Below are 27,101 nucleotides of genomic sequence, written 5' to 3'. Positions count from 1 at the left end.
AGGCCAGTAATAAGACCAACAGCTGCGTAGAGTACACAGTCACATGACATAACTGACAAGCCTATAGACACTCAAGACTCCACTCATGGTCCTCTCTGAGACCCCGTGCAGCAGCCTCCTCTCGTGACCCCATGGCTGTCCCTGGGTGGCCCATACTGTCTCTATGTGACATTTGAGCCACAGAGTCACAGTCATAGGGGGTAAAGGAACGTTGAAGGGAACATAGGGACACAGCATGCAACACACGGACACCCCCTCAATGCTAATAAACAAATAATTCATGCCACTAACATTTACACTGTGAAGTTCCAATGTCCTTCCTTGTGCCCTATTTTAGACCTCAAAGCACTCCTGTGGGAGTAGATTTTTTAAGAAGTTAGTTTCATGAAATCTTTACGTTTGAGATGTTTATTTTATTTTGATCCAGTTGGAACACAAAGTGGAAAAGCAGAGCATGTTCTGCTACTGACACCAAAATGTTCTGTAATTTACAACCTTTAGATCTCAAAGGTCAAAGGCATGAGACAAAAATCAAAAAATATTTATTTTTAAAAATAAATAAAACTGTTGTCTCCTCTCTCTCCAGTCTGTTACAATCGATAAACAGCCTACAGATGTAGGGCATAAAATGAAAAATACGTCAATGGCATACCAACCATGAACACTGTATCACAAATCAAATCAAACTTATACAGCACATTTGATCACAGATGTAATTCAACGTTCTCACAAGCAGATGACTATGACCACTAGATCACTATATCTATGGTAAGTCACAGGCGTTCATTACCATCACATCATAACACACTTGGCATATTCCTTAAATCAAAAGCAGTGAAGTAGAACAAAAACATGACAATAAAAGGTCCAAAGTCAATTGGGTGTTGAGTGGAAGGAGTTCTTCATTTTCTTGAGTGGTCTGGTGGAAGGTCGTAGGTCATCAAGCCCATGGGCGAAGGCACACTCCTCGGTCTGTAGGGGGCATCCATGAGGATGGTAAGCATGGAACCAGCAGGTCCGTGTCTTCAGAGCACCAGGAGGTAAGGGCTTGCGCTTGGCATCTGCTCTGGTACCCTGCCCTCTGGGTCTCTGTGTCTGTGCCCGCCAGTCCCGGATATGGACCATGCCACCTTCCACTGAGTGTTTGGGCACATAGAGAAAGAAGAGAAGAGAAGAAGACTGAGAGATTAATAAATGTTTTACATTATACTATTAAAAATAGGCCCAGTCCTATTAGAGCAAGCCTCGAGAGAGAGTGTGTCACATGAATAGTTTTTCAGATTAAAGGCACCATCCACAATCGTGAAATCGAGAAATAGCAGCATAAAGTTACCTGCACAGTATGCATCTCTCCATCTGCTAAGATCAGTCCGAGAGCATGTTAAGAGTTACAGACAGGGCATGTATGCTACCAAAACCACCAGCCTTGCTACAATTTTACTAAACTTCTGAGGGCACTCATGAAGCTAAATTGTCTCTCTGGTTATTTTTCTAAAGCAGAACACCATCATTTCTGTGTTGTTTACTCCATGTGCTGAGTCAGCCAATTTGCTATTTCACCATTCATGGATCACAGCTTAACATTATTCAAGCCTTCCCAAGAATTCAATTAAATCGCAGAGGGGTATACCTCAATGCCGCTGCTGCAGTAGACACACGATGTGAAGTGCTGCTGAAAGCCACCACAAGGTGTTGACAAGAGCTGTGAAGGATGTTTGAAAAGAGATTGGTTCGCCTTATCAGCTTGCCTTATCACACAGATTGGCAAAATCTAGTTTATTATAGCATCTTATGAATTACAGAGATGAAGAGTGGAAATGGTTTAAATATCAGGTTACTTTAACAAGGACCAAGCAATGGGACCAACTCCTATCTACTCTCATACCATCATCACGTATTCTCTCACAGCGCAGAGAAACAGGGGGAAATGTTCGGGTTAGGGTTAGTGCTGTCTGACATGAATAAGCACGAGTCGGCTTTAATAATGTAACATATTGATTACAGAAAGAAGTTAGGAATGTTCATGCGAGACAGGAGTAAGGACGTTGGGTTTCAGTGGGATTAAGACTGGATAGAATAGTAACCTACAGTTTTATCATTATCAGTCATAATAGCGTCCACATTTTCAGCAAGGGCAGCTTTCTCATTCACACAATGCAATAATAATAATAATAATAATAATACATTTGTTTTGTATTGCTATTTTGTTTGTTAATCGGAAACGTTTTGAGCTTGTTGTAAGCGGAGCTCAAGCAAGCACACACAGACATTTAATTCCCCCCTCACCTTCCCCCCGGTTTTTTTCCGGTTGATGGGAGAATATCGGAGTGGTTAGTGCGAGTGAAAGCATGAAATGATCGGGTCTCCGATAAATGACACAAGGCCTACAGCTGATTCACCCGAGTGCACCCGTCTGGACTCGATAAATAGCTCTGATCATGAGAGCGTTGCATATATTTGTCAGTATATCAATCCCAACTCATCCAAACCTGCACTACAATCTAGCGAGAGCCTATGCCAACGCACACTACTACACAAAGTGATCGCATATAGGCTTTAGGAGTAGCCTAACTAGTATGAAATCTAGACTATCAGAGCATAAGTTGTTATCGGTATATTAAGGAGTGAGTTAAGACAGAGAGACTTATAAATACTTATGTTCCGACATAATTTTACGAAGTGTCCATGAAGACATGACTTGTTCTAAATTAAGGTTTATCCAAGGACATCATTTCGATTTTCTCCGACCAGACAATAATTTGTCCTTTTCCAAATTGTCATAAACTACTCTTCACATAATTCATCAGGCGGTATGTTTGTAAACACACTACAACACACTTTAAGTATATCCATTATGCTCAACAATGCCTCCTGGTGGTTGTTTTGCTAAGGTGAATGACCTGAAATAAAATGTCACACCGGCGACCAACTTCTAAACTCCAGCCTACTGTATCTAGATACAGGACAGAAGCCCTGATATCCTAGTTCTCTCAGAGACTTGGTTAAACAGTTCAGTCTCAGATAAGGACATTGAAATTGATGGTTACAATATATTCAGGTATGATAGACTGAAAAAGGGGAGGAGTGCTCAGCGTAAGTACTGGGACAGTGAAACATTTTTTTCTTCTTTTGGCTCTATACTGCTATATAATTACTATGAGGTAAAGTAGCTACTGTCAGGTTTTATTTAAGGGTATTTTTGTACAGATTGGTTTTACCATTCAGAAATGACAACAAATTACAAAAAAATACAAAAAAGGTATCAACAAAATCAATGTACCAATGTTCCAGACCTCTGCAGGCTGTTTAGAAACTATAACCTGACCATGCTTTTTGAGGATGACTAGTGGTTTGCACCTTGCAGTGAAGCATCTGTAGTTCGGCGTATTATGTGGATGGTAGTCTCTGACACCTTCACGTCTACCTCCTTGACAGTGTTCCTGATCTGTTGTTTTGGGTTTTTCTTAATTATGGTGAGCATTCTGCGGTCATCCACTGTAGAAGTCGTCCTTGAACTACCAGCCCATTTGCGACTGCTTTTTAAAATGTTGATTTTGATTTTGTACCTTTTTTGTATTTTTTTTGTAATTTGTTGTCATTTCTGAATGGTAAAACCAATCTGTACAAAAATACCCTTAAATAAAACCTGACAGTAGCTACTTTACCTCATAGTAATTATATAGCAGTATAGAGCCAAAAGAAGAAAAAAATGCTTCACTGTCCCAGTACTTACGCTGAGCACTCCTCCCCTTAGTCCCCCTATTTAAGTGCACCAAAAGTAATGGAGCAGATTCATACAATGTCCAAATTAAGTACTCATGTTTAGTATTTGGTCAACAATCCTTTGCATGCAATAACTGCCTGAAGTCTGCAACACTTTGAACCCCACCAGATGCTGGGTATCTTTTCTGGTGATGTTCTGCCAAGCCTGTACTGTATCCGTCAAGAACACAGTCAAGAACTTCCCACTTGTTGGCCCTGAAAAACTCCCTAGTTGCTATGGATGTATGTTTGGGGTCATTGTCTTACTGTATGATTGAGTGACATCAAATGAATTTGGGGGCATTTGCTTGTACTCGAGCAGAAAAGATGTTCCTGTATAATTCAGAATATGCCATCAGCAGCTACATCATCAATTAAGACAAGTTAGCCAGTTTGAGTGGCAGCTATACATGCCCAAACCATAACAGGCCCTCCATCATGTTTCACAGATAAGGTGGTATGCTGTAAATCTCAGGCAGATCCTTTTCCTCCAAACCGTTGTCTTGCAATCACTCTGGTACATGATAATATTAGTCTTATCTGTCCACAAGACCCCTTTTCAGACCTCTGCAGGCTGTTTAGAAACTATAACCTGACCATGCTTTTTGAGGATGACTAGTGGTTTGCACCTTGCAGTGAAGCATCTGTAGTTCGGCGTATTATGTGGATGGTAGTCTCTGACACCTTCACGTCTACCTCCTTGACAGTGTTCCTGATCTGTTGTTTTGGGTTTTTCTTAATTATGGTGAGCATTCTGCGGTCATCCACTGTAGAAGTCGTCCTTGAACTACCAGCCCATTTGCGACTGCTTTTTAAAATGTTGATTTTGTCAAGCCTAAGGTTTTGTCTATGTTTCTGATAGTTTTTCAGATTTTCAGCCTAATAATGGCTTGCTTGACTTTCATTGACCTCATTTGGTCCTCATGTTGACAGACAACAATAGCAGACTCCAAAGGCAAACGCACATCTTAGAATCAATACTAGACATTGACAGCTCTCTTATGCCTGCACACATTATGTGATGGAACACACCTGACTAACCAGAAACCCTTGTCAAGCCAAGAGACAAAAGCAGAGAATATCTACTTTAGCCTCATAGTAATTGTTTCATTTCAAATCCACACTTTTGGATTATAGAGCAAAAAGAAGAAAGCATGCTTCACTGTCTCATTACTTATGCAGGGCACTGTATGTGAAAAAAACAATATATTACTGTTCCCAAGAAATGTGATATATGTTGGTTGTTGATATGGCCATAAGCCAAAATATACATTTAATTGTTGCTGGGAATTACCACCTGCCTACTGCCTTGGCAGATGCTCTTGGTACTATGTCTGAGTATTTAAGACCTTTGCTAAGCTGGTTGTTCTAGGGGATTTTAACCTAGATTGGCTACCCTCGGCCTCTGATAATTTGAAGAATATTTGTATTGACTTAACAATTGTATTAATTACTAATTACCAAACCTACACAGATTAATGTAAAAAACCCAGCAAACTCTTTGCTGATTGACCTATTTTTAACAAACTACTACTTGTCGAGTGGGGTCTTCGCCAATAACATCAGTGATCACTGCCATATTGCATGTACAGTATGAGAGATACCCCCCAAAAAAATACTTGTATAATTATAAGACATTTTAAACATTTCTTTCCCCAGGCATTTCTTCATGATATGTATTACTCTGATCTTCCCTCTATCAGCTACATACTGACGCTGAATTGGCTCTAGAACTTTACTCATCTATGTTTAAACGCCTTAGAATTAAATATAGAACTAATTCTTGATATTCCACAGAACTTTCAGATCTCCTTTTGATGAGAAACCAGGCCTGGGCCAAATCTAGAAAAACTGATTCAGTAGCTGATTGGCAGATTTTCAGACAACTGAGAAATATATGCACTAGAACAATTAAAAGGGGAAGTTTACCCAAAATACATATTTATATATATTTATGGTCAATCCAGAATGCATCCATCTGAAACTATCATCATTTCCTGTGTAGCTGCATCATCGCTATCAAAAAAGCAAGGTCTGTGTTTACGTTATAAAAAACTCTCATACCGTGTTAAAATATGTCAGAGGAGAGTTTTTGCACACTGACCCTGCTCTACTATGCCAGTGATTCCCAGAGAGCAGCACGCGCTAGCTCTAGCTCTGTTCAACAGAAGGCCCTCACCTGGGAGGGAGAGGGGAATCTTGGGAGTTGTAGGAATTGACTCAAATGGGCAATTTGGAACATCAGGACTGATCAAGGCATTCAAAGCGAGATATCTTGACTCAGAGATCATTTTGTGAATGTGTCTACTATATTGAATAATGAAAACAACAAATCCACTGGATTACAGGGTAAAATTCTGCTTTAAGAAAGCTAAATCAAGCTACTTTCTAAATGCTATCTCCGATTCTGGAAAACAGTGAACGCTCTGAAGCGTGGAAAGTCCTCTTCCTGCCTACCTAAGCAAGTTGTCAGACTCTTGTCTCATTACTGAGAAAAATTAGACAAGTGATACTTCTCATCAGCATTTTATCTCGGCAGGCTTTTTGTTTGAGAAAAACGGTGGTTTGGCTGGTCAGTCGGTTGGACTGCACTTTCATCTCCCAGCCTCCAGTTGGCTCGATGGGAGATCAGTCAACTACTAGTGGTGATGGTATTGGTAAAACGGCCTTTAGTTTCTGTACTCCAAGACCTTGGTAAGGGATCTGTCATTCGAGGAGTGTACATGTTTTAATCTGTAGATTAAAGGGTTACTTCATGAGTGATGGTTTTGGACCCCATTGACATGCACTAGCATTTCTAGTAAATGCAACGAAGAGGCTACTGCTGTTTTGTCTATATGGATTGAAAGGAGATTTGGCTAGTGGTAAATCAGATAGGATTGTTGAAATCATTAACTAACCCTGTAATTTATTGATCAGCATATTGCAGAAACATTGTCCAACTATGTTTAGAAAAGTAGCCAAATGTCATGACATTTGGTGAACCACATCAAGAGATAAAAAAATATGGCATTCATAGTTCCCCCTTTTGGTTGATTTGCATGTGGCTTTAAGGGTATGACCCTGAGAGCCTAATAGACCTGTGTACCAAGTTTCGTCATGATAGGATTGATTGTCTAATAACTATTTATGTGAGCACACCCCCTGGACAATTAATTGGTTAATACTGTAGCGGCTATATTGTTTGTTCAAAAGGTAAACAAAATGGATCCTGTGAGCACGTCAGTCCATTGATACATAACATGTATGGTGCAGATAGGTCAAGAACTGTAAAAGCTTTAGTGTTTTAGGTGTTTTTCACCAAAATTCTAAATGGCAGAGAATCCATCATTGCAGACCATAATGGTCATCATGATGAGAGGGACCTATGTACCAAATGTGGTGACTCTAGGTCATAAGGTGTGGGAGATATGGCCTTTTTCAAAGCTGGAAAAAAACACTTGTTATAGCATCACCATTAGGCCAATGGGCTTAGACTTGGAGGGGCTGTACTGTACCTCTAAACACCTGGTGGTTGTTCTTCAGCAGAGTCTGCAGACCTCCACACTCCTTCTTCAGCACCTGGAGAGTCTCCTGCTCCAACAGCTCAGCTACTTCTCTAACAGACAGACTGCCTGGGGAGGAAACAGAGGATGAGACAAGTGGAATTTGAGATGAAAAATAAACAGTGGAGGGTGAGAATGGGGAGAGAGGAGGTTGGAGAGTAGGTTGAGAAAGGGGTTAAGAGAAAAGTTCTCATAGTTCCTCTCTGTGTCAGTCAGGGCTCAATTAAACCCAGTCCAACATGTTGTCATAACAACCAGAGCTGAGTTCCAAGCAGCCATTTTAATGTCTGAGTCATTGTCACTAGCGTACTACAATTCACCACTGGCACTGTAATTCCAGATACTAAGAGTGAGAGGGATAGAAGGAGATATTAAAAATGAGTATGGCTAGTTCTACTAACTTAGATAATGCCTTTGCATTGCCAAAACTAGTCGTGTTGCCACAGCCAAGTTCACAGCAGCCAACCTTTGAGTTCCATTTCATGAAGATTGAGGTATTTCTGGCTTGCGCAGTGGAGAATTCAATCTGGGTTGACATTTGGGTCATATAAATAATAATCAAATTTTTTCTTTTTGGTTTATTGGAGTGAAACTCCACCATAGCTCTTTTATGCTCTTTGTTATCTTTGTTCACAAACAAAATATTGTGTACACCTCATTGTGATTTTCCTACTGTGGCAAAACATCATGACATCATCATCAACAAATCATGTTTCAAGTACAATACTTTTCAATCAATCATCAAGACCACTTCCTTTTAAACTCTGCTTTGCTCTGTTTAGTTCTATTCTATGTTTAAGTGGCCTATTTGCCCAATTTCAGAGTAAATGCTAGGTAAATACTAGTGACAAAAAGTGTTACCATTTATCTAAGATGTAAAACTCACAATACAATACAGGCTCATCTACGGTACATACAGATCCTGTTACAGTTCCAAAACATGCAAACATTCAAGAGACTAGACTTCTCCAGCCTGGTAGTAGCGATAGCCAGGTACACAGATCGGTATGTGTTATAAATTAGTTGGCTAAACAAGATCAAGGCTACTATAGCAAGAGGAAGTGTGCCAAAGTGTGAAAACTGGCCAGACAGCAGTCTCAAATCAGAGATGCCAGAGAGCTCAGGGCCTTAATATAATATCAATACAACTTTTAGAGTTGGCCTTTCGAGACCATACTGCTAACAGAGATGAATGGAATAACAGGGGTATAGACAATGTGAATGCAGTCTGGACATGGACCAGACTCAGGCTGTCATTAATGGCTTGCCTTTATATACTGTATGCTTAATGTCCCCTAGCTTGATGCTTAGCTAACAAATGATTGATAGCAGGTAGTAGATGACTGCTTAACAAAAGCAGTGTTTTATTATCTTTAAGTCCTTTGTAACCTGGCTGAGTGCATCAGAACCTATGCACCCAAAGGTCCTTCTAATAGAATATACAATGCTCATAAATTAGTAATCGGCTGAGAATGGCTGACAAAAACATCAGTGTTCTTGTGTTCCTTTCAAACTTGCATGAGTTAATTTCTTAGCTTATCTATTGAGTGATACAGCTCACAGTATAGAGATGCACTTTGAGACTCATTAGTTAGCCACTGTCCTTACAAGCTGCCCTGGTTTAAGCTGAATGTACCCTCACTCTTTAAAGTAGAGCACCATAAGATAACTGGTGGGACTACCTCAACACAAATACATACTCATCCATAAATCAGGATTAAAATGCATTATTCATCTAGTCATCTCCATCCTGGGTTACAGTCTCTACTGCTCTCTCTCTCTAGAGATTTTTCCTTTTTAATCAGAGTAGACTTCATCTCCTTATCTCATCCATCGCACTGTGGTGGAGGTGGTGGTGGTGTGTGTGTGTGTGTGTGTGTGTGTGTGTGTGTGTGTGTGTGTGTGTGTGTGTGTGTGTGTGTGTGTGTGTGTGTGTGTGTGTGTGTGTGGTGATAAAGGAGAGGCGGGGGCAGGATTTGTGTGTGCGGTGGTCTCTGCTCAGTGAGCTACAGGAAGTGGCTGGCGGAAGATGAAACACTGACAGGGTTCAAAGCAGGATCGCCCTGCACCACAAGAGGTTTCCTATTGGCACTGAGAGAGCGATAGGAGGGTTGGGTGGGTGAGGGGGGGGGGCAGTTAAGGGCATGAGGACCCACCACCTTGGGGAAGTGAGGAAAAGCAAAAGGGTCCCCAAAGAGAGGGGTATGGTACTGATGTGTGACATGGGACATTTAGCTGTCCAGTTCACAAGGTTGAATCACTGTATACTGTACACCCATTTGATTATTGTCAAAATCAAGAAACCCAATGTTCACCATAATACTATTGCATCTAAGATCAGTCTACGAGTATGTATGCACTTCTTATTCCTTAACCTAATATAATTTCAATAACAGTACATGTAAATGTAGACAAACAGGACATTATTGTGTTTGGAAGAAGAGACTCTCCTGTGCTTTATAATGCAGATTGTGATTGTTTTTTACCCCCTTGATTCCAGGCAGTGGGGATTTCTTTTTCTTCGTCCTTAGTCAACCCCAGCAGAGTATTAGCCACCCGTAGGACAACACCATCTACAAAATCCCGGGGGAGAGCGGCGCAGTTCCGAATTATCTCGATCCTCTCTCGAGGCTGGAACCCAACTCCCCAGTTGGTCCCTTCACTCCTGTCAGTCTCTGTGTCATCATGGTGGCTCCCATCTTTCCCCTTGACATTTAACCCTTGAACTGTGACCCCGGAGCAGCCCTGACGACCCTTTATATAATGAGCTCTGCTCTCTTCTGCCTGTGGCTCGTCTGGCAGCTTGTAGTTCCTTGACTTCCCCACCAGACACACCTGTAGAGTAAGAGTTTAAATCATGGTGAGTGGTGCCATGAACAGAATAATCACAGGTCACAACTTATAGGTTGTAGTGCTGTTCAAAATAAAAGAACAGCATAACAAATTGCTAAATTCTGAGAGACGATGCAAATGAGTCAAGCAAACCTTTTAACAAAAGGAGTTTTTTCACTTTTGATCATATTAGCTTGTAATACTGTATGTTAGCCCACGTGGTAATGTGTACGCCTGTAGGGTTCCAGTTTCATTGTTAGCATACCCGCTTTGTGGAAGGGATTCTCAGGCAGTCTTCCTCTGTGTTAAACCCACAGGATGTGCTGACTTCAGAGATGAAGTCAATGTATTCCTTATACTGGGACTTCTTACATTGTCGCCGCTGGTACTTCCCATAGAAGTCATAGAAACAACAAGGCAGGACAAAGTACCGACAAGTGTATGAAGACCTATAGTAGTGGGAGAGAGTGTCAGAAAGAACCAAATACCCAAAACCATATGCCTTGGTCATAATCTGTATAGGCAAAATCATGTGTTTTCCTGCATGGAACCACTCCTCCACAAGAAACACAATTGTCTCAAAGCATGGGGTTTAAGTAATATGGGGAATCATGATCTCAGCCAGCACAGTACGGCATGGGTCAACACAACAGTGTCTTTCAAGACAGGCGATGAAGACCATTAAAAGCACATGGCACATCAACTGTTGGGAAGTTCAAACTTTGGAAAGAGGCAAGCTCAACATCGCCATCAGGTGGCTGCCATATCAAATACATACAGTCATTTTAACACATCTCAAACACATACCATACCCAACCCCCCAAAAAATTTGATTTCAAAATTCGAGAGATCAGCTGGCACTTGAGTAGCTCAGCTAAATTGTGTCTGCTGATGACTTGCCTTGCCGCTATGACAGGGATCCACGGTGTGAGCTCGTCCGAGTGGTTTCCAATCAACCAGTCTGCGCCAGGGAATAAGAAGCCATCACTGGGAGTGATTGCAGTTTCCTGAAATAGAATAGACCAAAAGCACAAGAGCTTCTTAGATCAGAGACACGCTGGTGTAATTTGATTTGGAATCATTCATTACACATTCATGACACATCACCGCTGTTGTGAAGAAAAACTTTGTTCCCCAACTTTTAATATCGCAGAGGATAACATCTGTATAATGTGATCTTTATCGAAACTCATTTAGTGTCTGGGTGTACTGTATGCTGAGGGGTGGTCTGAATGAAAAAACTTGGATGGGGTTACTGATTCAGAACAATACTTTATAAAGGGATATGCAGCAACATTTCTCAGCCTTTCATCATGTAGTCTAATGAAAAACTAATTTGAAAAGACTGCCTCTAGCACAAGGGGAAACCTCTCCAGGACTTTTAGACCACTTACTCATTTTACAGTCCCATCTAAACATCAAAAGACGGTAGACAAAAAACAACACACATTCGTAAATAACCCCAAGTCCTTAGCTGAAAGTATGGGCCACCCTCTTCCGCCCTGGCCTAAACAGAGTGAATAATGGATGCCAGGGTACATTCAGCAGCTTGCTGTCAAATGAAAGATTGAAGCCGAGTGGCAAGGGAAAAGTACAGCTATGGAAGGGAGAGTTCCCTGCGTGCGTGCATGCGTGCGTGTAGTGGTGAGGGAAGGGGAGTGGAGAGGGAGGTAACAATTCCACGCTGAATAAAACTATCATCTTCCAACAAGGAGGAGGTAGTTTCATGTTTTCTTTCTCACCTCTAGATGTGTTTCGGGGCCAAACATATCCCAGATCTTCCTTTTCCGCACATCAATGCCCTTTCCAGGGTGCTGCAACACAAGAAAGCATGACGGTCAGTCCATAATCATTTTATCAGTGGGCCCAATGTTGGGTACAACACTTTCCACCTATCACTGTGTGTAATTGCAATTACAGCCACCCTGAACAGTGATTGGATGTTAGGCCTACATCCGATTGCTGATTAAATAATATTCACATAGATTAAACCCTCTCACCTAGGTCCAGACTACGCCGTATCATTGATTAAGTGTGCATTGAACATTAAAAAATTAAAGACCTCTGTTACAGAGGTCAGTTTTCCACATTAAGAATTCTAAGTCCAGGTGTTACTATTTACATGCAGTTCATACCCCTTCATTGCTCAGTATGTGAACCAGAAGGCCATTTCCACAGCCAAGATCCACAAAGGATTGTTTGGCAGTGAGACCCTTCTCTGCTCGCTCCTCATCCCATAGAACCTGTGTATTGATAGATTTTTTTACTTTTATGTTTATTTACTCACAATCACATTAAATGAATTACATAGTTGTCCTCCTTGAAATTATTTAAAGAAGTTTGTACAGCAGAACCAAACCTACCAAAAGATATGTAGCAATGGCAACATCTTCATAGACAAATTTCTCTGGATCAGTGACCTCAGGCCACACCTAGAGTACGACACACAAATGCAAATCCAAAACACAAATAATGCAAAATATATCTGTGAAAAATCTACATGATAAGCAACCTGAAAGCAGCCCTTTACCTTGACCATTTCCTTGTACTTCTCCTTCAGCTGCTGATATATGAGGCTATACTTCTCCACAGGCAGGAGGGACAGGGTGCTTTTGAACTCACTGGTCTTGCTCTCTGTGGCCCAATGCACCAGTTTGGGAAGCAGTTCCCCAGAGAGCCAGTGTAGCTTTGGGTAGGCAACCCCATCAGAGAACCAGTTATCAGGCTTCAGGGCATGCAACTCCAGTGTCCTAAAGAGGTTAGGCGCTTTATCAGAATCAGAATCAGAATTCTTTTATTTGGCCAAGTATATTTACACATACAGGAAATTGACTTGGTGAGGTTGGTGCATGGGACATAAAAAACAATATAAAAAAACAACATATAAGCAAATATTAACAAATACAAAATAGCAAAATATTAACAAAATAGCAATAATACATTTACAAAATAGAACTTATCCATGTGCAAAATGTTGTCCCCATTCAAATAGAAATGCACCATCCTTCCTCCTTTCAGGGAGAGGTGACAGCAATTCCCTTGCACACTTTCACCAAACCAGTCATGTATGATTTGTGATACAGGAAAAGAGGAAGTACAGGTGCATTTTATAGGTATTTGAACAGGGCCTGAATCAGAAATTTTCTGACATCTGCTTCCATTTTCCAGAAAATCAAAAGAACTTACCATTCATCATGGCTCTGAGCTAGCTGTATCTGATAGCTGTTGCTCTTCTTTAGAGAGACATCCCCTTCTGCGCTCTCTTCAACAGGTAGAAATGTCACTCTTTGAGTCCCTAAATCTGAAAAATGTAAAGGACAGCAAAAAATCACATCTGTATGCAAATTTTCCATTTGCACATGACCAACCAGACCTAGAAGTACTTTCTTGACAAGCAGCTAAAACAATGCAATAGCCTGCTTAGGCCTAAGTGACTGCCCAGTTTACCTTATCAACATACCTTACATTACATTACCAACATGTCCTTACCTTTCAGTATAATTTCTTTATGTACTGTTGTCCCATAACAGTTTACTTTGGGAATGTATGTCCTTACACCAAAAGACCACAGTCCCTTCTTGTCATGCTCAAATTCAAGACCACTTTTCAAGAAAGACAGAACATCACTTGACTCAAAGACATCATTCTTATCATGGGCTAGAAGAATGTGTCCAATTTCTTCAATGTCCACATCCTTGCTCTCTGTCTCTTTGACTCCACATAGACGTTTGTTCACAACATGAGGTTTCTTTATCCATACATCAATAGCTGACCAAAATCCTCCCGGAAGAGTCTTGCAATTGTCTGCAAACTTTATTTCTGATAATTTCGTCATTATTTAAATGTATAAAAAAAATACCAGGCAAGGCATGCATGAAACCCCTCTCTGGTGAAAGGAGCAAACGTGTGTTTACATTAATTACTTCCGGGAACCTTTTTGTGTTTTTCAAAATAAAGGCTGCGGAACTTTTGTCGCACTCTGATGATGTTATGAACAGTGGACCGAATGCTTTTCCAAAATCAGACACCAGAGTGCGCTGTTGTTATTTATTTAACAACACATACCCTGCATGAGTTTAGGACGCTTTGGGCTAGTCTACTCTACTGTAGACACAGACTATATGGCGTATTATTGATAAACCAATTATTAGTAGAGGGTGAAAATAAATGTGGATTTGAAGCAAGCCTACAGCTAGAGATCTTCACAACTGATGGTGTGGTGGACTCATCTACCTTAGAATTTTGAGGTCTAAAAATGTTTACTTTGGAACTTACTTTGAGACCTCAAAATAATGACAAATCTGGATTATTATAATGAGAAAATTGGATTCTTTTCTAATTTTGTCACAGGCCTCCCTTTCTCTTCACATGTAATTTCTGCTGTATCTCCAAATGTCTCTCATGACATGGAGGGCCTTTTCAACTTCCTTTTCATTTATCTTCACCACCCATGACCTTCTTTTTTGCCCTCTCTTTGACTGTCATTACTTGGGTTTAGGACAGGTTGAGGGCTAACCCTTCTCACACAACATAATCGGAGCCCATTTATCAGCTATGCTGATCTCCCAGAATAGAATAAATGAAATGAAAGCAGGTGAGTAATTACTTAGGTTCATGTTGGCAGATGAGGTCAATCTTTCTCAATATATTCCCCTTGGTCAATAAGTAGGCTACTACTAATTTTAATAAAACCATGATCTAATGCCAGATTTTCTCAATGCAATTATCTTTTTTCACCCCACACAATATCAGAAAATATCAGTCAGTCACTATCAATGTTAATCATTGGTATGAAAGAGGACCATTTTACATGTTTAAAAGACGATGGTCTTCTGGTTACCAATACTGTTTAAATAGGAGCTCACTTCACCCTTTATTGTATTGTGTAATCCAGGGAGAGAGGTAAAAGATACTGTACATCACCAGGAAGTGAATGGTGCAATGAGGGTGCAGTACTGTTGCTGTGGTTTACTTTGAAATTGGCGTCCACGTGAGATGCAAACAATCTAGTTAGACTGGTTGGGCAGGAGCAGACAGGTATGGTAGACAGAGAGCGATTACAGTTTCTTTATATTCATTGCTTCATTGAGTTTCGGCACCATCCAAAGATCTTGACACAGAAGTATCCTGAGATGCAAAATGTTACACCTTATTGCACTAGACTTTCAACTTCATGTTTGGAATGTTGAGGGTATGTTCACACAAGTTCCCGCTGGGATCATATATACATAAAATATGTGTATATATGCACTCACTGCAATGTAAGTCGCTTTGGATAAAAGCATCAGCTAAATGGCATACATTACATTACATTACACAAAGGGTTTTCACCCCAAAACATTGGTCAGAATGTCCATGAACCATATGTATATGAATGTAGCCTATTCGGCTATATTCACCATGATCATTTTACAGGTAATCAGAAATGCAGACAATAGAGCTCCATGTGTATTTTAAACTAGTGATTCAAAGTAGGCTATTGCGGTGTATCGTACAGGTAAAGCAGCCGACTGTATGAAGAGCACAGGTGAAAAATTGAGAGGGGTGGAGTAAAAAATACTAGGAAGAGGCGGAGAGAGGTTCTCAGGTAGCACGAAAAGAACGTTGAGTGCTGTCTCTAAAAAAAGATTCCATGATATGACAACCCACAAAAAGGTGTAGGCTATAATGGATAGTTGAATAGTTGTTTTAATGAGGAGAACCCATCGAAAACATATGGTTTATGATGTGGATTACGTGGATATGTCGATCGATTCTGGGAATAGAATTACTCCTTGTCACACGTACATGAACGCTCGGTTCATAAGTTAGATCGCAGCTCCAGTGGACCGTGAGTCACTTTATTGACAGTAAGTATAGCACTTTTGGATCGACTTTCCCAGACTTACTAATAGCCAGTACCACGGTTTTTCACGGCACATGTTGTTTAGCCGCCTGTGCCAGGTCGGCCTATTGCTTTCAATTCCTTTTTTTGACAAGAACCTCTGATTCATTATTGCGTGGCTCTTTGAATTCATGTTAAAGGTTAACCTATCCCACAAAATACTTGTATTTTAACACTCATTTTTACACTTGCATTGTCATATGCTTGGAAGCACAGCTGAGTCCTCTGTTTCTATTGTGGCTGTAAGCGCCTCAGTATTCTAGGAATGTTGAAGAAACACTGATTCAAGAAGAAGGCCCAGAGATAAATACTGTAGTTCTTTCATGGAGTGAAAAGCACTAGCCTTAACACTAATCCTAGCTCCAACCCTCCAACTTGTGACTCAAAGCCTGTCAGTATGAATAGGAATGTTGAGCAAATACTGATCCACAGAGACCCATAGACAAATAGTTCTGGCTGTAATTGGTGTTACTGTATCTGTTAACCTGAAAAAAAATCTTAACATCACATGGTTAGAGATTGTTTAAGACACACCCGCTTTGTTGACTGATGTAGAACAATGGTGACAGACAGTACAGGTTGTGTTGTTTTTGAGTCAGATCATGAATTCTGTGCAGCCTGCAACAGTGAAAGACAGATGTTTGAGAAGTTTATTGTGTGATTGAGGTGCTTTGTCTAACTCTTTCTTTGTAATGTTGACACCTCTGTTGCTAGTGCTGGAGTGTCTAGTGTTTTGCTTATCGAGGATCATGTGTCCAACGGTGATCCTCCATTTGATCATGTATGCACCCAAAAGAAGAAGGTGGTCTGAAGTGTAAACAAAGTCTCTCTTAGGCTCTCTCAGTACTGTCCGGCTAGCTAGGCAAATAAGCCCAATATCTGAGTGACACTACTATGTACTGGTTCTCCACTTTCAAGCTTAATAGGTGACCGGTCAACAACATTGAATGAATACATCTCCTCACCACAGGCACCAGTTGTGTCCTATAGATTATTCAGCAGCTGAGTGGGTTAAAGATTTCTACATGTGTACATAAAGCAAAATGACCTCAAAGCAAAGGCATGAGAAATGACCCCAGTGTGCACTTGCTCTATACTTCAGCATTGGTCCATAGTGTGTGCCTTATGTGATGTATTTGGGTGTGGACTTGGGAGTAGTCCTAGGGAATATATTTTGACAGAATTTAGTTCGTGCCCAGGCTAGCCTCTTCTTGTGTTTAAGTCTGTCTGTGTATGTCTTTCTGTCTGAAAACAAATGAATCAAAGGATGATGGAATAGCAACATATCTGATTGTGTAATATTCTGGACCTATTTATAGGGAATCATGGTGATACATATAAATATTTATGTTGTATGACTATGTTATATGTTCAACATATATGTGAGAACTTGCTAGAGTTTCCCAGGGTAGTTGACAAAGGAACGTTAGAATGCTCCTCCCTCCTTTCCACTCCTGTTGATAACACATTGAGTGCTTATTTTATGGCTGCAATTGCCTGAAACGGAAGTACACAGACCAGTGTATAAGCTAAGTTATTTGGACTCATGGATCTGTGGAATTGTGAATTGCAAACTTTGATCCTGGATGCATTGTAAGTGAAAGTGAAACAGTATCACCAACCACACTTTGGCTTATTTAAAGAGATAGGGTTAGTGTCATTGAATGATACATACACACAATGCATGTTTTTGGTATTGGTGTGTTTAAGCATCTTTTGGTTTTTGTCCTTGTGCTTACATAATTGCTCAGTGAAACAGATCTTGTTAGACTGGTATAACATCCCCCAACCATTTTTATAAAATAGCATCTCCATGTCTGGGTTCATGACATTGCTGTAGGTTTCATTGAAAGAGTTAGTGTCAGTGCTTATTATCTCTTATTCAGGATTCTGAGGAGCCCTGAATGCAGTATGTTCCACGTTGTCAAGGGGGATATTATTTCACTCAAAAACTTGATATAACTTGTTTAAGCTGACACTGTAACTCAGTTTGAGCTTCTTCTCTTAATATGGTTTTCATGTTGTTTATTGGATCTGTTGAAAGTGTTTGCGTGCTACTGAAAGCGCTCAACCTTTGCTCCCCCTCAGTGCTAGACAGCACATGAGCTAAAGGGGTTTACTGTTGACTTCGTGTTAGGTGTCCATGATGACCAGTAGAGGCATGTGTGAACATCACATACTGTAATACAGGCACAGTCAACTTTACTTACATTTCTTGGGCTTTCTCTAATGTCCGTCCACTGAAAAACACTGATGAACTCTCAAATCTATCATGCATATCTAATTGTTGTTGCTTTGGTGTTTTGATGGAATTGTGCACTCGCTTGGTTTCATTGCTGGGATTCTGTAACCTAATGAGCTCTTTTTTTTTTTTTGATACAAAGACATTGGCTGTGTCCCAATAGTCCTACAGTGCCTCCTTTCCTCTCTCCTCTCCTTCAAATGAACTGATATTTAAGGATGAAAGCATTATGGTGGAAAGTCTCTCCTTTGGTCTCTTATTGTCTCCGGCCCCCAACCCCGACCTACTCCTTTGCCTTCTGCCCTCAGTGCTGTGTTGCCTGATAGGGTCATGCTGATGGACCAGGACACTCAGTGGTTGTACCATCTCCTGGTGGAGGTCCAGTTGGAAAGGTTCTACCTGCGTGTGAGGGACGGGCTCAACATCACCCGCATAGAGCACTTTTCTTATGTCAAGGAGGCAGACCTTGAACAGATCGGCATCAGCAAACCAGGTTAGTCCACTCTGGCTATTTGTGATTCCTCCATAATTAGTTTTAGGCAGAATGGGTTATCCTGTATTAAATCAAACGGCCGTGTGCCTCTATATTTTGAGTGCCTTAGACATTGCATTGAAAAAGGGTGTAATGTCTAACATAATTTATCTGCCGATACTGAATAATTCTCAAAGCCGTTGGCACGTCTACTCGAGTGGTGACAGACTTTTAATTAAAACAGATTGTTTGAAAATGTTGCATTTTTTTAATAGCAAATGTTTTGCACCACAAGAACAAAAAAAAAAATACAACTCTGTTTACAATGAGAGGCCCCTAGATGCCCCTAAATGTGGTAGTAACATAAAGCAGTGCATTGAAATATCTAGAAGTTTGGATGTGGAGCGATTTTTATTAAAGTTTAGCAATTTTACCTTCCCATGTTAAGTCAATTGATAAAATGTCTCTGCTAATACATACTAAATACAATGTTTTTATGACAACAAATGCCACCAGGATCGTTAGCTAGCCGCTGCTCTAACTCGGTTGGTGCCTCAGGTTACAAAATTAGCCTACTAAGATTGGGAATTTGATCACCAAGATAGTTCTTACTGTTGGATTGGAGTGTGCTGGAAAACCCTGTCAGTGCATAGGTCAGATTTAGAGTTATGGTGGTCAATCAAATTTCCTGTCTTTCAACAGCTCTAAATATCTAACTTAAAACATCGTTTTTTGTAGTGATATGCTTTATGGCCTTATCCTTTCAACCAAATGCTTCTATTTATTCATATATAGGACAAAGAAGATTATGGGACGCTGTGAAACGCTACAAAACCAACATGCGACCACGGTCATGGATGGCCAAGGTAAGTAAAGCACACCTCTTACCACCCTCTAGAATGTAATGTATAAATATTGTAATGTATAAATATTATGTAAATCAATTGATGAAGATAAAATGTTTGTCCATATCGCCATAGGAAATCTAACCTGTTATATTCATCTGTTTGCTTCTCAGGTCTTCAGTGGGCGTGGTCCGGAGGGGAGTGACCAGTGGGGCAGTGTGGGGGTGGGGCAAGGCCAAGACACAGGGCACTTCCTCACCTGTCTGATCCAAGACAGCGAGCTTACACTTGGGGAGAAGCTGGGCTCTGGGTCCTTTGGAGTGGTGAAGAGAGCAGAGTGGCAGACTCCCACTGGGCGAGTGGTGAGTGTCTGAGCTTGGTGCTATGAAAAACACATGCTATCTCCAGGGGACATGAGTTGACTTTAAATGTCTGAATGCTGAATCCCCATGGGGGATCCAGCATACAGTAGATAAACCATACCCATCTATGTCAATCAGTGCACCTACCACCTCCATATATCTCTTTGTCTCACTCTGCCACTAAGCCCTTTGTCTCACTCTGCCATTCCTCCCTCTCTACCTCTCTTTTTCCTTACCATGACAGCTGCCAGTGGCAGTGAAGTCTCTGAGGAGTAACCTGTCCAGACAGACGGACACACTGACAGACTTTCTCCAGGAGGCGACCACCATGCAGTCCCTGGACCACCCCAACATCATCCGCCTGTACGGAGTGGTACTCACACAGCCCCTCAAGATGGTAAGACCATCCGAGGTTCTCTGTTGGAAGTTAGTTGCACTTCTTGAGGGTTTTATGCCTGGGTCATATAAAAAGAGTTAGAAGGGGTAGAACGGACAGTTCAGTTCAAAGCAATGATACATTTTTGATCTGTGGTCTATTTCCGTATTCTCTTAGATAAACATATCTTCTGTTCTCAGTGTATTACACAGCCATGGATATGGGTGAATAATCTCTTCCTCCCTACCCCAGGTGACAGAGTTGGCATCTCTGGGCTCCCTGTACGACACGCTGCGCTCTCGACAGTACGAGTACCCACTGTCCCGCCTCTGGCTCTTCGCCACCCAGATTGCGGCGGGCATGGAGTACCTGGAGGGCCGCAGGTTCATCCACAGGGATCTGGCCGCCCGCAACATCCTGCTGGCTTCTCGGGAGCTGGTCAAGATCGGGGACTTTGGGCTGATGAGGGGCCTGAACCAGGAGACAGACCACTATATGATGACAGCACACAGACGCATCCCCTTCGCCTGGTGAGGAGTGTGGGAGGCTAAGGAGGAGAGGTTTATATAATGATATACATGTAGAAGGACCTCTCTTTATTTATATTTTTATGACAATGATAATATAGACGGACCTCAAATGTTATTTAAACTCTATGAATCAGTTGGACTGTAATAATAGTTGTCGTCTCTCTCATCACTCCCTCTCTCCTTCCTCCAGGTGTGCCCCTGAGAGTCTGCGTGTGGGCTCCTTCTCTCACTCCTCAGATGTGTGGATGTTTGGGGTCACTCTGTGGGAGATGTTCACCTACTGTGAGGAGCCATGGCTGGGACTGTCTGGCAGACAGGTGCCTGTGTGTGTGTGTGTGTGTGTGTGTGTGTGTGTGTGTGTGTGTGTGTGTGTGTGTGTGTGTGTGTGTGTGCGCGCGCGTGCACGTGCACGTGCACGTGCGCGTGCGCATACAGGGCCGGCTCAACATATTATGGGACCCTATGCCCAAAATTATAGAATAAAATAATATAAAGGTCTGGCTTATTAAAAGCAAGGCCAAATAAAAGTCTTCAGTTACTCCTTAAAAGAGCCCAATGTTTTTTTTATTTATTTATTTATTTTTATAGGGCAATTGCTTAATTATTGCTGGCTTCATGTAACAGGTGGCTCTGTGGCGCAATGGATAGCGCATTGGACTTCTAGGCAAACACCAGAGTAACATTTTTACAGATTGAAAATAAACATTATAAATGTTAAACCAATGAATCAAAATGTGTAACCACCAACAACAGGGGAAATCAATGTAAGATAAGATAACTTGCTACTGTTTTAATTGTGATTTAGTGTGTGTGTGTGTGCACATACTCAAATGATGTTCAACTTAATCCATCACTCACAGTAGTTTATCAGCTCTATGACTCACAATAGATATTTCTGTAATTTAATTGTACCCGCCACAACTCTGGATGATCCTGTTCAGATCCTGTGGCGAGTGGAGCGAGAGGGCGAGCGTATGGAGAGACCCCCAGACTGTCCTCAGGAGATCTACGCTGTTATGAGGAAGTGCTGGATCTGCACCCCCTCTGACCGACCCACCTTCTCCCAGCTCATCACTCTAGTTGCAGAGGTATGTAAACATAAGCAGTTGCAGTGAAATAGAGCTGTAAGCTTCTGTTACCTGTTTTTCTGTTGTTCAATATCGCCTGTGATCCCTCTTCTCCCTCTCCAGGCTCAGCCTATGGAGCTTCGTGCTGTGAGGGACTTTAATGAGCCTAGAAAACTCAACCTACTGGCCAACGACCTGGTGACCGTAATAGACCATGGGTGAGAGAGGGTGATGGGAGAAAAATTAAAAACAACAGATAGAAAGCAAGGTTCTGTTCCTTCAATGAGCTCTTGAACTGCACATTCTTGCCCACTTTTGGTAATTCCAAAGGAGGGGGTATAATCTAAATCTTAATCACGGTAGTAGTCTGTCAAATCTGAGGCTAGAGACAAAAGATATAGGGCATCCATTACATCTGTGGTTATCAAGCTGTTACTCTAGACAGCTAACACTTTACAGCACTTTTTATGAATAGAGAAAAGTATGTAGAGATGTTGATTGGGTTAACCCATAGAAACTCTCTCACCACCTGCACCTGACCTTGGTTGGATCTTTGTGTGTGTAAACTTTGATCATTGAAACATACTATAAAAGGTTCCAAAGACAAACAATAATAACTACAATAGGACTCTCCTTAATGCCGTAAAACCAATGTTGGGAAGCTCTAATTTGACTATGACTCTTCCCTGTAGCATGGAGCTATGTGAGTGGAAAGGCCAGAACCAGAGGACCTTCAGAGTGGGCTGGTTCCCCCCAACCTTGGCTGCGCCCTCCCTCTCTGCCCCCACCAGCCTTGGCCCTGTCCCTCCCACCAGCCACATCTCTGGCCCTCTGAGGGGCAGTCTGCAGCACACAGGGCACGGAGACCTCCACCCCGACCGCAGCTGGGGAACCCCAGAGCGCCTCGAAGAGTCAGTGAGCTTTTGAGAAGGCTTTGATAGGGATTTGACAAGGATTAGAATTAGCATCAGATGGACACCGAGCTAAATGATGCTTGGGCACCAGGCTGGAACTGCATTCATCAACGCTAATAATAGCTTCTTAACCAGCATGCATATGTATTCAGCTGCCATCATGTTTTAAACTCTCCCACAATGATGCAGTGTAACTGCATGAGGTATACCAATCTAAACCCATGGATATATCATGACTGCATTCTGACCTTTTGGCCTCTGTCTGTGTACATTCTATAGTATGTCCCCAGTTTGCTTGACAACTTTGTGTTTACCTGTGGATTCTGACCTCTCCAGCAGTGGAAACTGGAGGAGTGGCCCACCAAACAGAGAGAGGGAGAAGGAGGGTTCCAATTTACAGAAAATGGCAGGTAAGTCCTTACAGAGGACCGTAACATTCCAATACCAATTGATTATTAATGACATGACTAATAAATCAAATCAAATTGTATTTGTCACTTATATCGCATACAGTTGTAATTGACAATGCTTTGTGATCTTGCTCCACGCTCAACAACAGCAATCAGCAACAATCAACAATTCAATAATAAGTAATAAAAAGTGACAATAAAGTGACAATAGTACTAGTGCAATAATGTCAGATGTCTTCTGATCAAGGGGGGTGGTATTATAGAGGTCGAGTTCAGGGGGGTAACGGTTGAGCGGTCTTATGGCCTGTGGGTAGTAACTGTTCCGAAGCCTGTTGGACTGGGTCTGGATGCTACGGTACCTTTTTCCAGAAGGTAGCAGAGAGAACAGGGGGTGGCTGGGGTCCCTGATGATCTTCCCAGCCTTCCTCTGAGTAGAGGTCCTGAATGGCTGGTAGCTTGCGACCTGTGATGTACTCGGCCGTTTTCACCATCCTCTGAAAAATCTCACGGTCGAGGGCGGTGCAGCTGATACGGTGATACAGCCGGTCAGGATACTCTCTGTGGTGCATCTGTAAAAGTTTGTAAGGATCTGGGGGTCCATACAAAATTTCCTCAGCCACCTGAGGAAAAACAGGGGACTTGATCACAGCGTGGGAGTGGTGTGACCATGTTAAGTCCTCGGTGATGTGGACCAAGGAACTTGAAGCTGCTGACTCTCTCCACTGCAGCCCCACCGATGTAGATGGGGGCGTGGTTCCCCCCCCCTTCTTCCTCCTGAAGTCCACGATCAGCTCCTTAGTTTTGCTGATGTTCAGGGAGAGGTTGTTGTCCTCACACTAGTCCGCCAGGACTCTTACCTCATCCCTGTAGGCTGACTAGGTTTTTGGTGATCAAGCCAACCACAGTGGTGTCATCAGCAAACTTTATGATGGAGTTGGAGTTGGAGCTGTGTGTGGCCACACAGTCATGGGTGAACAAGGAGTACAGTAGAGGGCTGAGCACACAGCCCTGGGGAGCCCCTGTGTTGAGAGTCAGAGTGGATGAGGTGATGCTGCCTACCTTCACCACCTGGGGTCTGCCCGTCAGGAAGTCCAGGATCCAGTTACATAGGGAGGTGTTGAGACCCAGGTCCCTGAGCTTGATGATGAGCTTGGAGGGGACAATGGTATTGAGCTGTAGTCGATGAATAGCATTCTTCCCTGTCCACTGTTCCCTGTCTACTGCTAGCATTATAACTTGTTATAATTGTTAAATTTGTTGTCATGGTTAGCTGCAAACAGTTCACTAGTTGTTACAAGATACAAGGAAAAAAGGCTCAAATATCCAATACATTTTATGTCTCCTTGTCCTTTATTTTGCCCAGTATGTTTCGTCTTGTCTGTAATGTGTTGGTTTCCGTCCCATCAGTGCACTAGCAACTTGCATGGCTAGAATGGTTGCATGTTGGTTTGGTTATTTTAGTTAACCTAGGGCTTCAGTGCACAAGTGTGAGTTAGCCTAGAGTTAACACTAAACACAGGGATACCAAATGCATGTGTGAATCGAGGGTAAGCTAGGATAGCTATGCTAAGAAACTGCAGTGTGAAAAGCCCTTTAGAGTGCTAGCCTTGAGAGACAAGGGTCACAAGTTTAATATTGAATGTGACAACCACACTGACTTCTGTAAATATATGGTGTGTTCTATACTTTTTGTGGGCAAAAGGCTAGATCAGTGTTCCTCTGTCCCCAGGCATGTCTCGGAGTCTGGAATCGGTCCTGAGTGGGCCACAGGGCAGGGCTCAGACTGTTGGAGGGGGCAGGGTGAACCCCCACCGACCCATCCCCAACACCATGGTCCCTCGGAGCATGGTGATGCAGGACCCCCGCAGGTTCAGCGAAGCCAGCATAGTCCCCCCACCACGTCCACCCCCACCCAACCTCAAGCGTTTCAAGGCCCAAATGATGATCCGCGATCGGAGGCCCACGGTAAATCCAACCCTAGGCACGTCCTGGCCTCCACATCCACAGCAGCAACAGATGCTACAAATCCCCCAGCCTCAGCCTCAGCCTCAGCAGACACAGGTGGTCGGCAACCTGTCTAAGATGGCCCACATGGCACGCTCTACCCCCCAGCTGGATGACTACGGGGATAAAGAGAGGGATCGAGAAAATGAGAGAGAGAGAGAGAGGGACAGAGAGAGGGAGAGGTACCCACCTCAAGTACAGCATACCAGGGACGCCGTCATAGCCCAGGTATGTCATACCAAAGGTTTCATATGGTTTTGAATTCTTAACTTGATGCATGTTATGTTATGCTAAGGTAATTTGTTCTGATTGGTCAGGTCATGGAGGCGGTGCATGGAGTGACCATTGAGGAGGTTCGGAATGCACTTCGTCGCAATGAGTGGAACCCAATAAGGGCAGAGCAACAGCTCAAGGTTAGACAATTAAGATAAGCAATAAATTATTTGTGTAATGAATACATACAGTACAGGCTCACTGATCAACAGTGCAAAATGCAGTTATGATATTTGAAATGATGCTCAAGTTTATTAAGGGGGCGTTGCAATTTATACAATTTACGATAGCACTTAATGTTTTTATGGTGAAGAACCAGTTCATATGGTAAAAAAACAAAACTTTATTGTAGAGTGACATTTGTAAGTGGTCAAATTAGCTTATTCCACCCTTCTTTACCACCACCCTTTCCCTGTGAGTCCTGTAAATCCAATGGTGCTTATTCCTCTCCTTCTCTCTCTCCTTCTCTTCATGGTCTCAGATGGACCAGCTTTACTCTCTGAGCCTGTGCTCTCGTGAGGACTGCCACAGGATTCTGTCCAAATACCAATGGGACCTACAGCTAGCCAGCCGCTATCTTATCAGACTGGTACGAGAGGAGAGAGCTGGAGGAGAGAGGGAGAGGAGGGATGGAGAGAGGGAGGCATCCCCTGCTGCCTTGGAAAGACGAGGAGTATGAGAGAATGCATGGAGGGACACGTTCAGACTCCTGAAAAAGGAGATGGATGGAGGAGGATAATATGAATGAACCATATCAATGGTGGACCTAAAAAGACATTATAATCCTCCAAAAGACTATTTTATGATTTTTAAGAGTTCTGTTTACATTCTTTTTTTTAATGAAGTGACAGACAACCACATCTTCTCTGCTGCAATTTTTTTATCATGATACAATTGTAAATATTGTACTAGGATTGATTCTGTTTGTTGAATAAATTGGATACAAACTGAATTTGTGTTGCTTAAAGATGTGTGCATGTTGGTTTATGAGCTTGGATGTTGAAAGTCAAGAGGATAATACAGAGTGATGCAATTTCCTATCCTGGACAGTGGAAGTGATACAAATTTGCAGTCACTCCTCGTTGCCTTGTTTTTCTTAGGCTCATTAACCTCTTTGATTGGAGGTGAATTACTGTCATTACTTAGTTGTTTGAATTAGTATATTAAGGTGCTTGCTTTTGGTGGTGGCAACTAGGGCTAGGGCAGCAGGGTTTCAGAATCAACCTATTGTGGGATGGATAGAAAGAAAATGTCTTTGTCTTAACCCTGTACTTCCACATACATCCAGGAGGGGGAAGTGATGATAAATAATTACTGTTGTGGTCCCACCCTTTTTTCTTTCAGAGCAATGTTGTCCCTCTACTGCAGGGCTTGATTCTAGGCCCTATTACCTTGCTAATACCACTTTGCACTTTGGTGTTTACAGGCCTGAACAAAATAGACTGAATTGAGCACTACAGTGGTGGCTTTACCTAGACTTCATTATTATTTGCTGCAGCAAATAGTGGTGAGCAGACTAAAAAATACCTACAAAACTCAGAATACTCTAGAGCATGATTTTTATTGTACCTTGTCTTTTAACA

At 42.1% G+C, this 27,101-nt stretch overlaps 2 protein-coding genes across 5 annotated transcripts; one reads left to right on the top strand and one right to left on the bottom strand.

Moving 5' to 3' along the window:
* Positions 1-403: 403 nt before the first annotated feature.
* trmt44 (tRNA methyltransferase 44 homolog) lies at positions 404-13,974 on the bottom strand (the record flags this gene model as incomplete). 2 transcript variants are annotated; one of them, XM_083672430.1, is made up of 11 exons in its annotated part: positions 404-1,136; positions 7,260-7,376; positions 9,794-10,142; positions 10,405-10,588; positions 11,040-11,146; positions 11,882-11,953; positions 12,275-12,382; positions 12,503-12,571; positions 12,670-12,889; positions 13,326-13,440; positions 13,629-13,974. In XM_083672430.1, the coding sequence occupies 11 exons, from the start codon at positions 13,972-13,974 to the stop codon at positions 874-876; spliced, it is 1,950 nt and encodes a 649-aa protein (XP_083528556.1). In that variant the 3' UTR covers positions 404-873. The 2 variants fall into 2 exon arrangements, with proteins under 2 accessions (XP_083528556.1, XP_083528557.1); XM_083672431.1 differs by lacking the exons at positions 13,326-13,440; positions 13,629-13,974 and adding an exon at positions 13,080-13,177.
* A 1,767-nt stretch (positions 13,975-15,741) lies between these two features.
* On the top strand, positions 15,742-26,470 carry tnk1 (tyrosine kinase, non-receptor, 1). Of its 3 annotated transcripts, none has more exons than XM_083665505.1 (14): positions 15,742-15,988; positions 18,592-18,758; positions 19,533-19,603; positions 19,756-19,944; positions 20,189-20,341; positions 20,573-20,850; positions 21,041-21,167; positions 21,792-21,938; positions 22,041-22,135; positions 22,610-22,828; positions 23,168-23,241; positions 24,971-25,473; positions 25,563-25,658; positions 26,000-26,470. In XM_083665505.1, the coding sequence occupies exons 2-14, from the start codon at positions 18,596-18,598 to the stop codon at positions 26,195-26,197; spliced, it is 2,313 nt and encodes a 770-aa protein (XP_083521631.1). In that variant the 5' UTR covers positions 15,742-15,988; positions 18,592-18,595; the 3' UTR covers positions 26,198-26,470. The 3 variants fall into 3 exon arrangements, with proteins under 3 accessions (XP_083521631.1, XP_083521632.1, XP_083521630.1); XM_083665506.1 differs by having other exon boundaries at positions 18,574-18,758; positions 23,171-23,241; XM_083665504.1 differs by having other exon boundaries at positions 15,743-15,988; positions 18,574-18,758.
* Positions 26,471-27,101: the final 631 nt, after the last annotated feature.

The sequence above is a fragment of the Argentina silus genome, assembly GCF_951799395.1.
Source record: "Argentina silus genome assembly, chromosome: 1".
In the NCBI taxonomy this organism is placed as follows: Eukaryota; Metazoa; Chordata; class Actinopteri; order Argentiniformes; family Argentinidae; genus Argentina; species Argentina silus.
The sequence above is the reverse complement of the archived record's forward strand: the minus strand, read 5'-3'. Positions and strand labels throughout refer to the sequence as shown.

Excerpts from the sequence above, each read along its gene's own strand:
- tnk1 (XM_083665505.1), top strand. The coding sequence starts at position 18,596 with ATGCTGATGGACCAGGACACTCAGTGGTTGTACCATCTCCTGGTGGAG. Across the intron at positions 23,242-24,970 it reads CAATTTACAGAAAATGGCAG|GCATGTCTCGGAGTCTGGAA; the intron begins GTAAGTCCTTAC and ends CTCTGTCCCCAG. Across the intron at positions 25,659-25,999 it reads GGGCAGAGCAACAGCTCAAG|ATGGACCAGCTTTACTCTCT; the intron begins GTTAGACAATTA and ends TCATGGTCTCAG.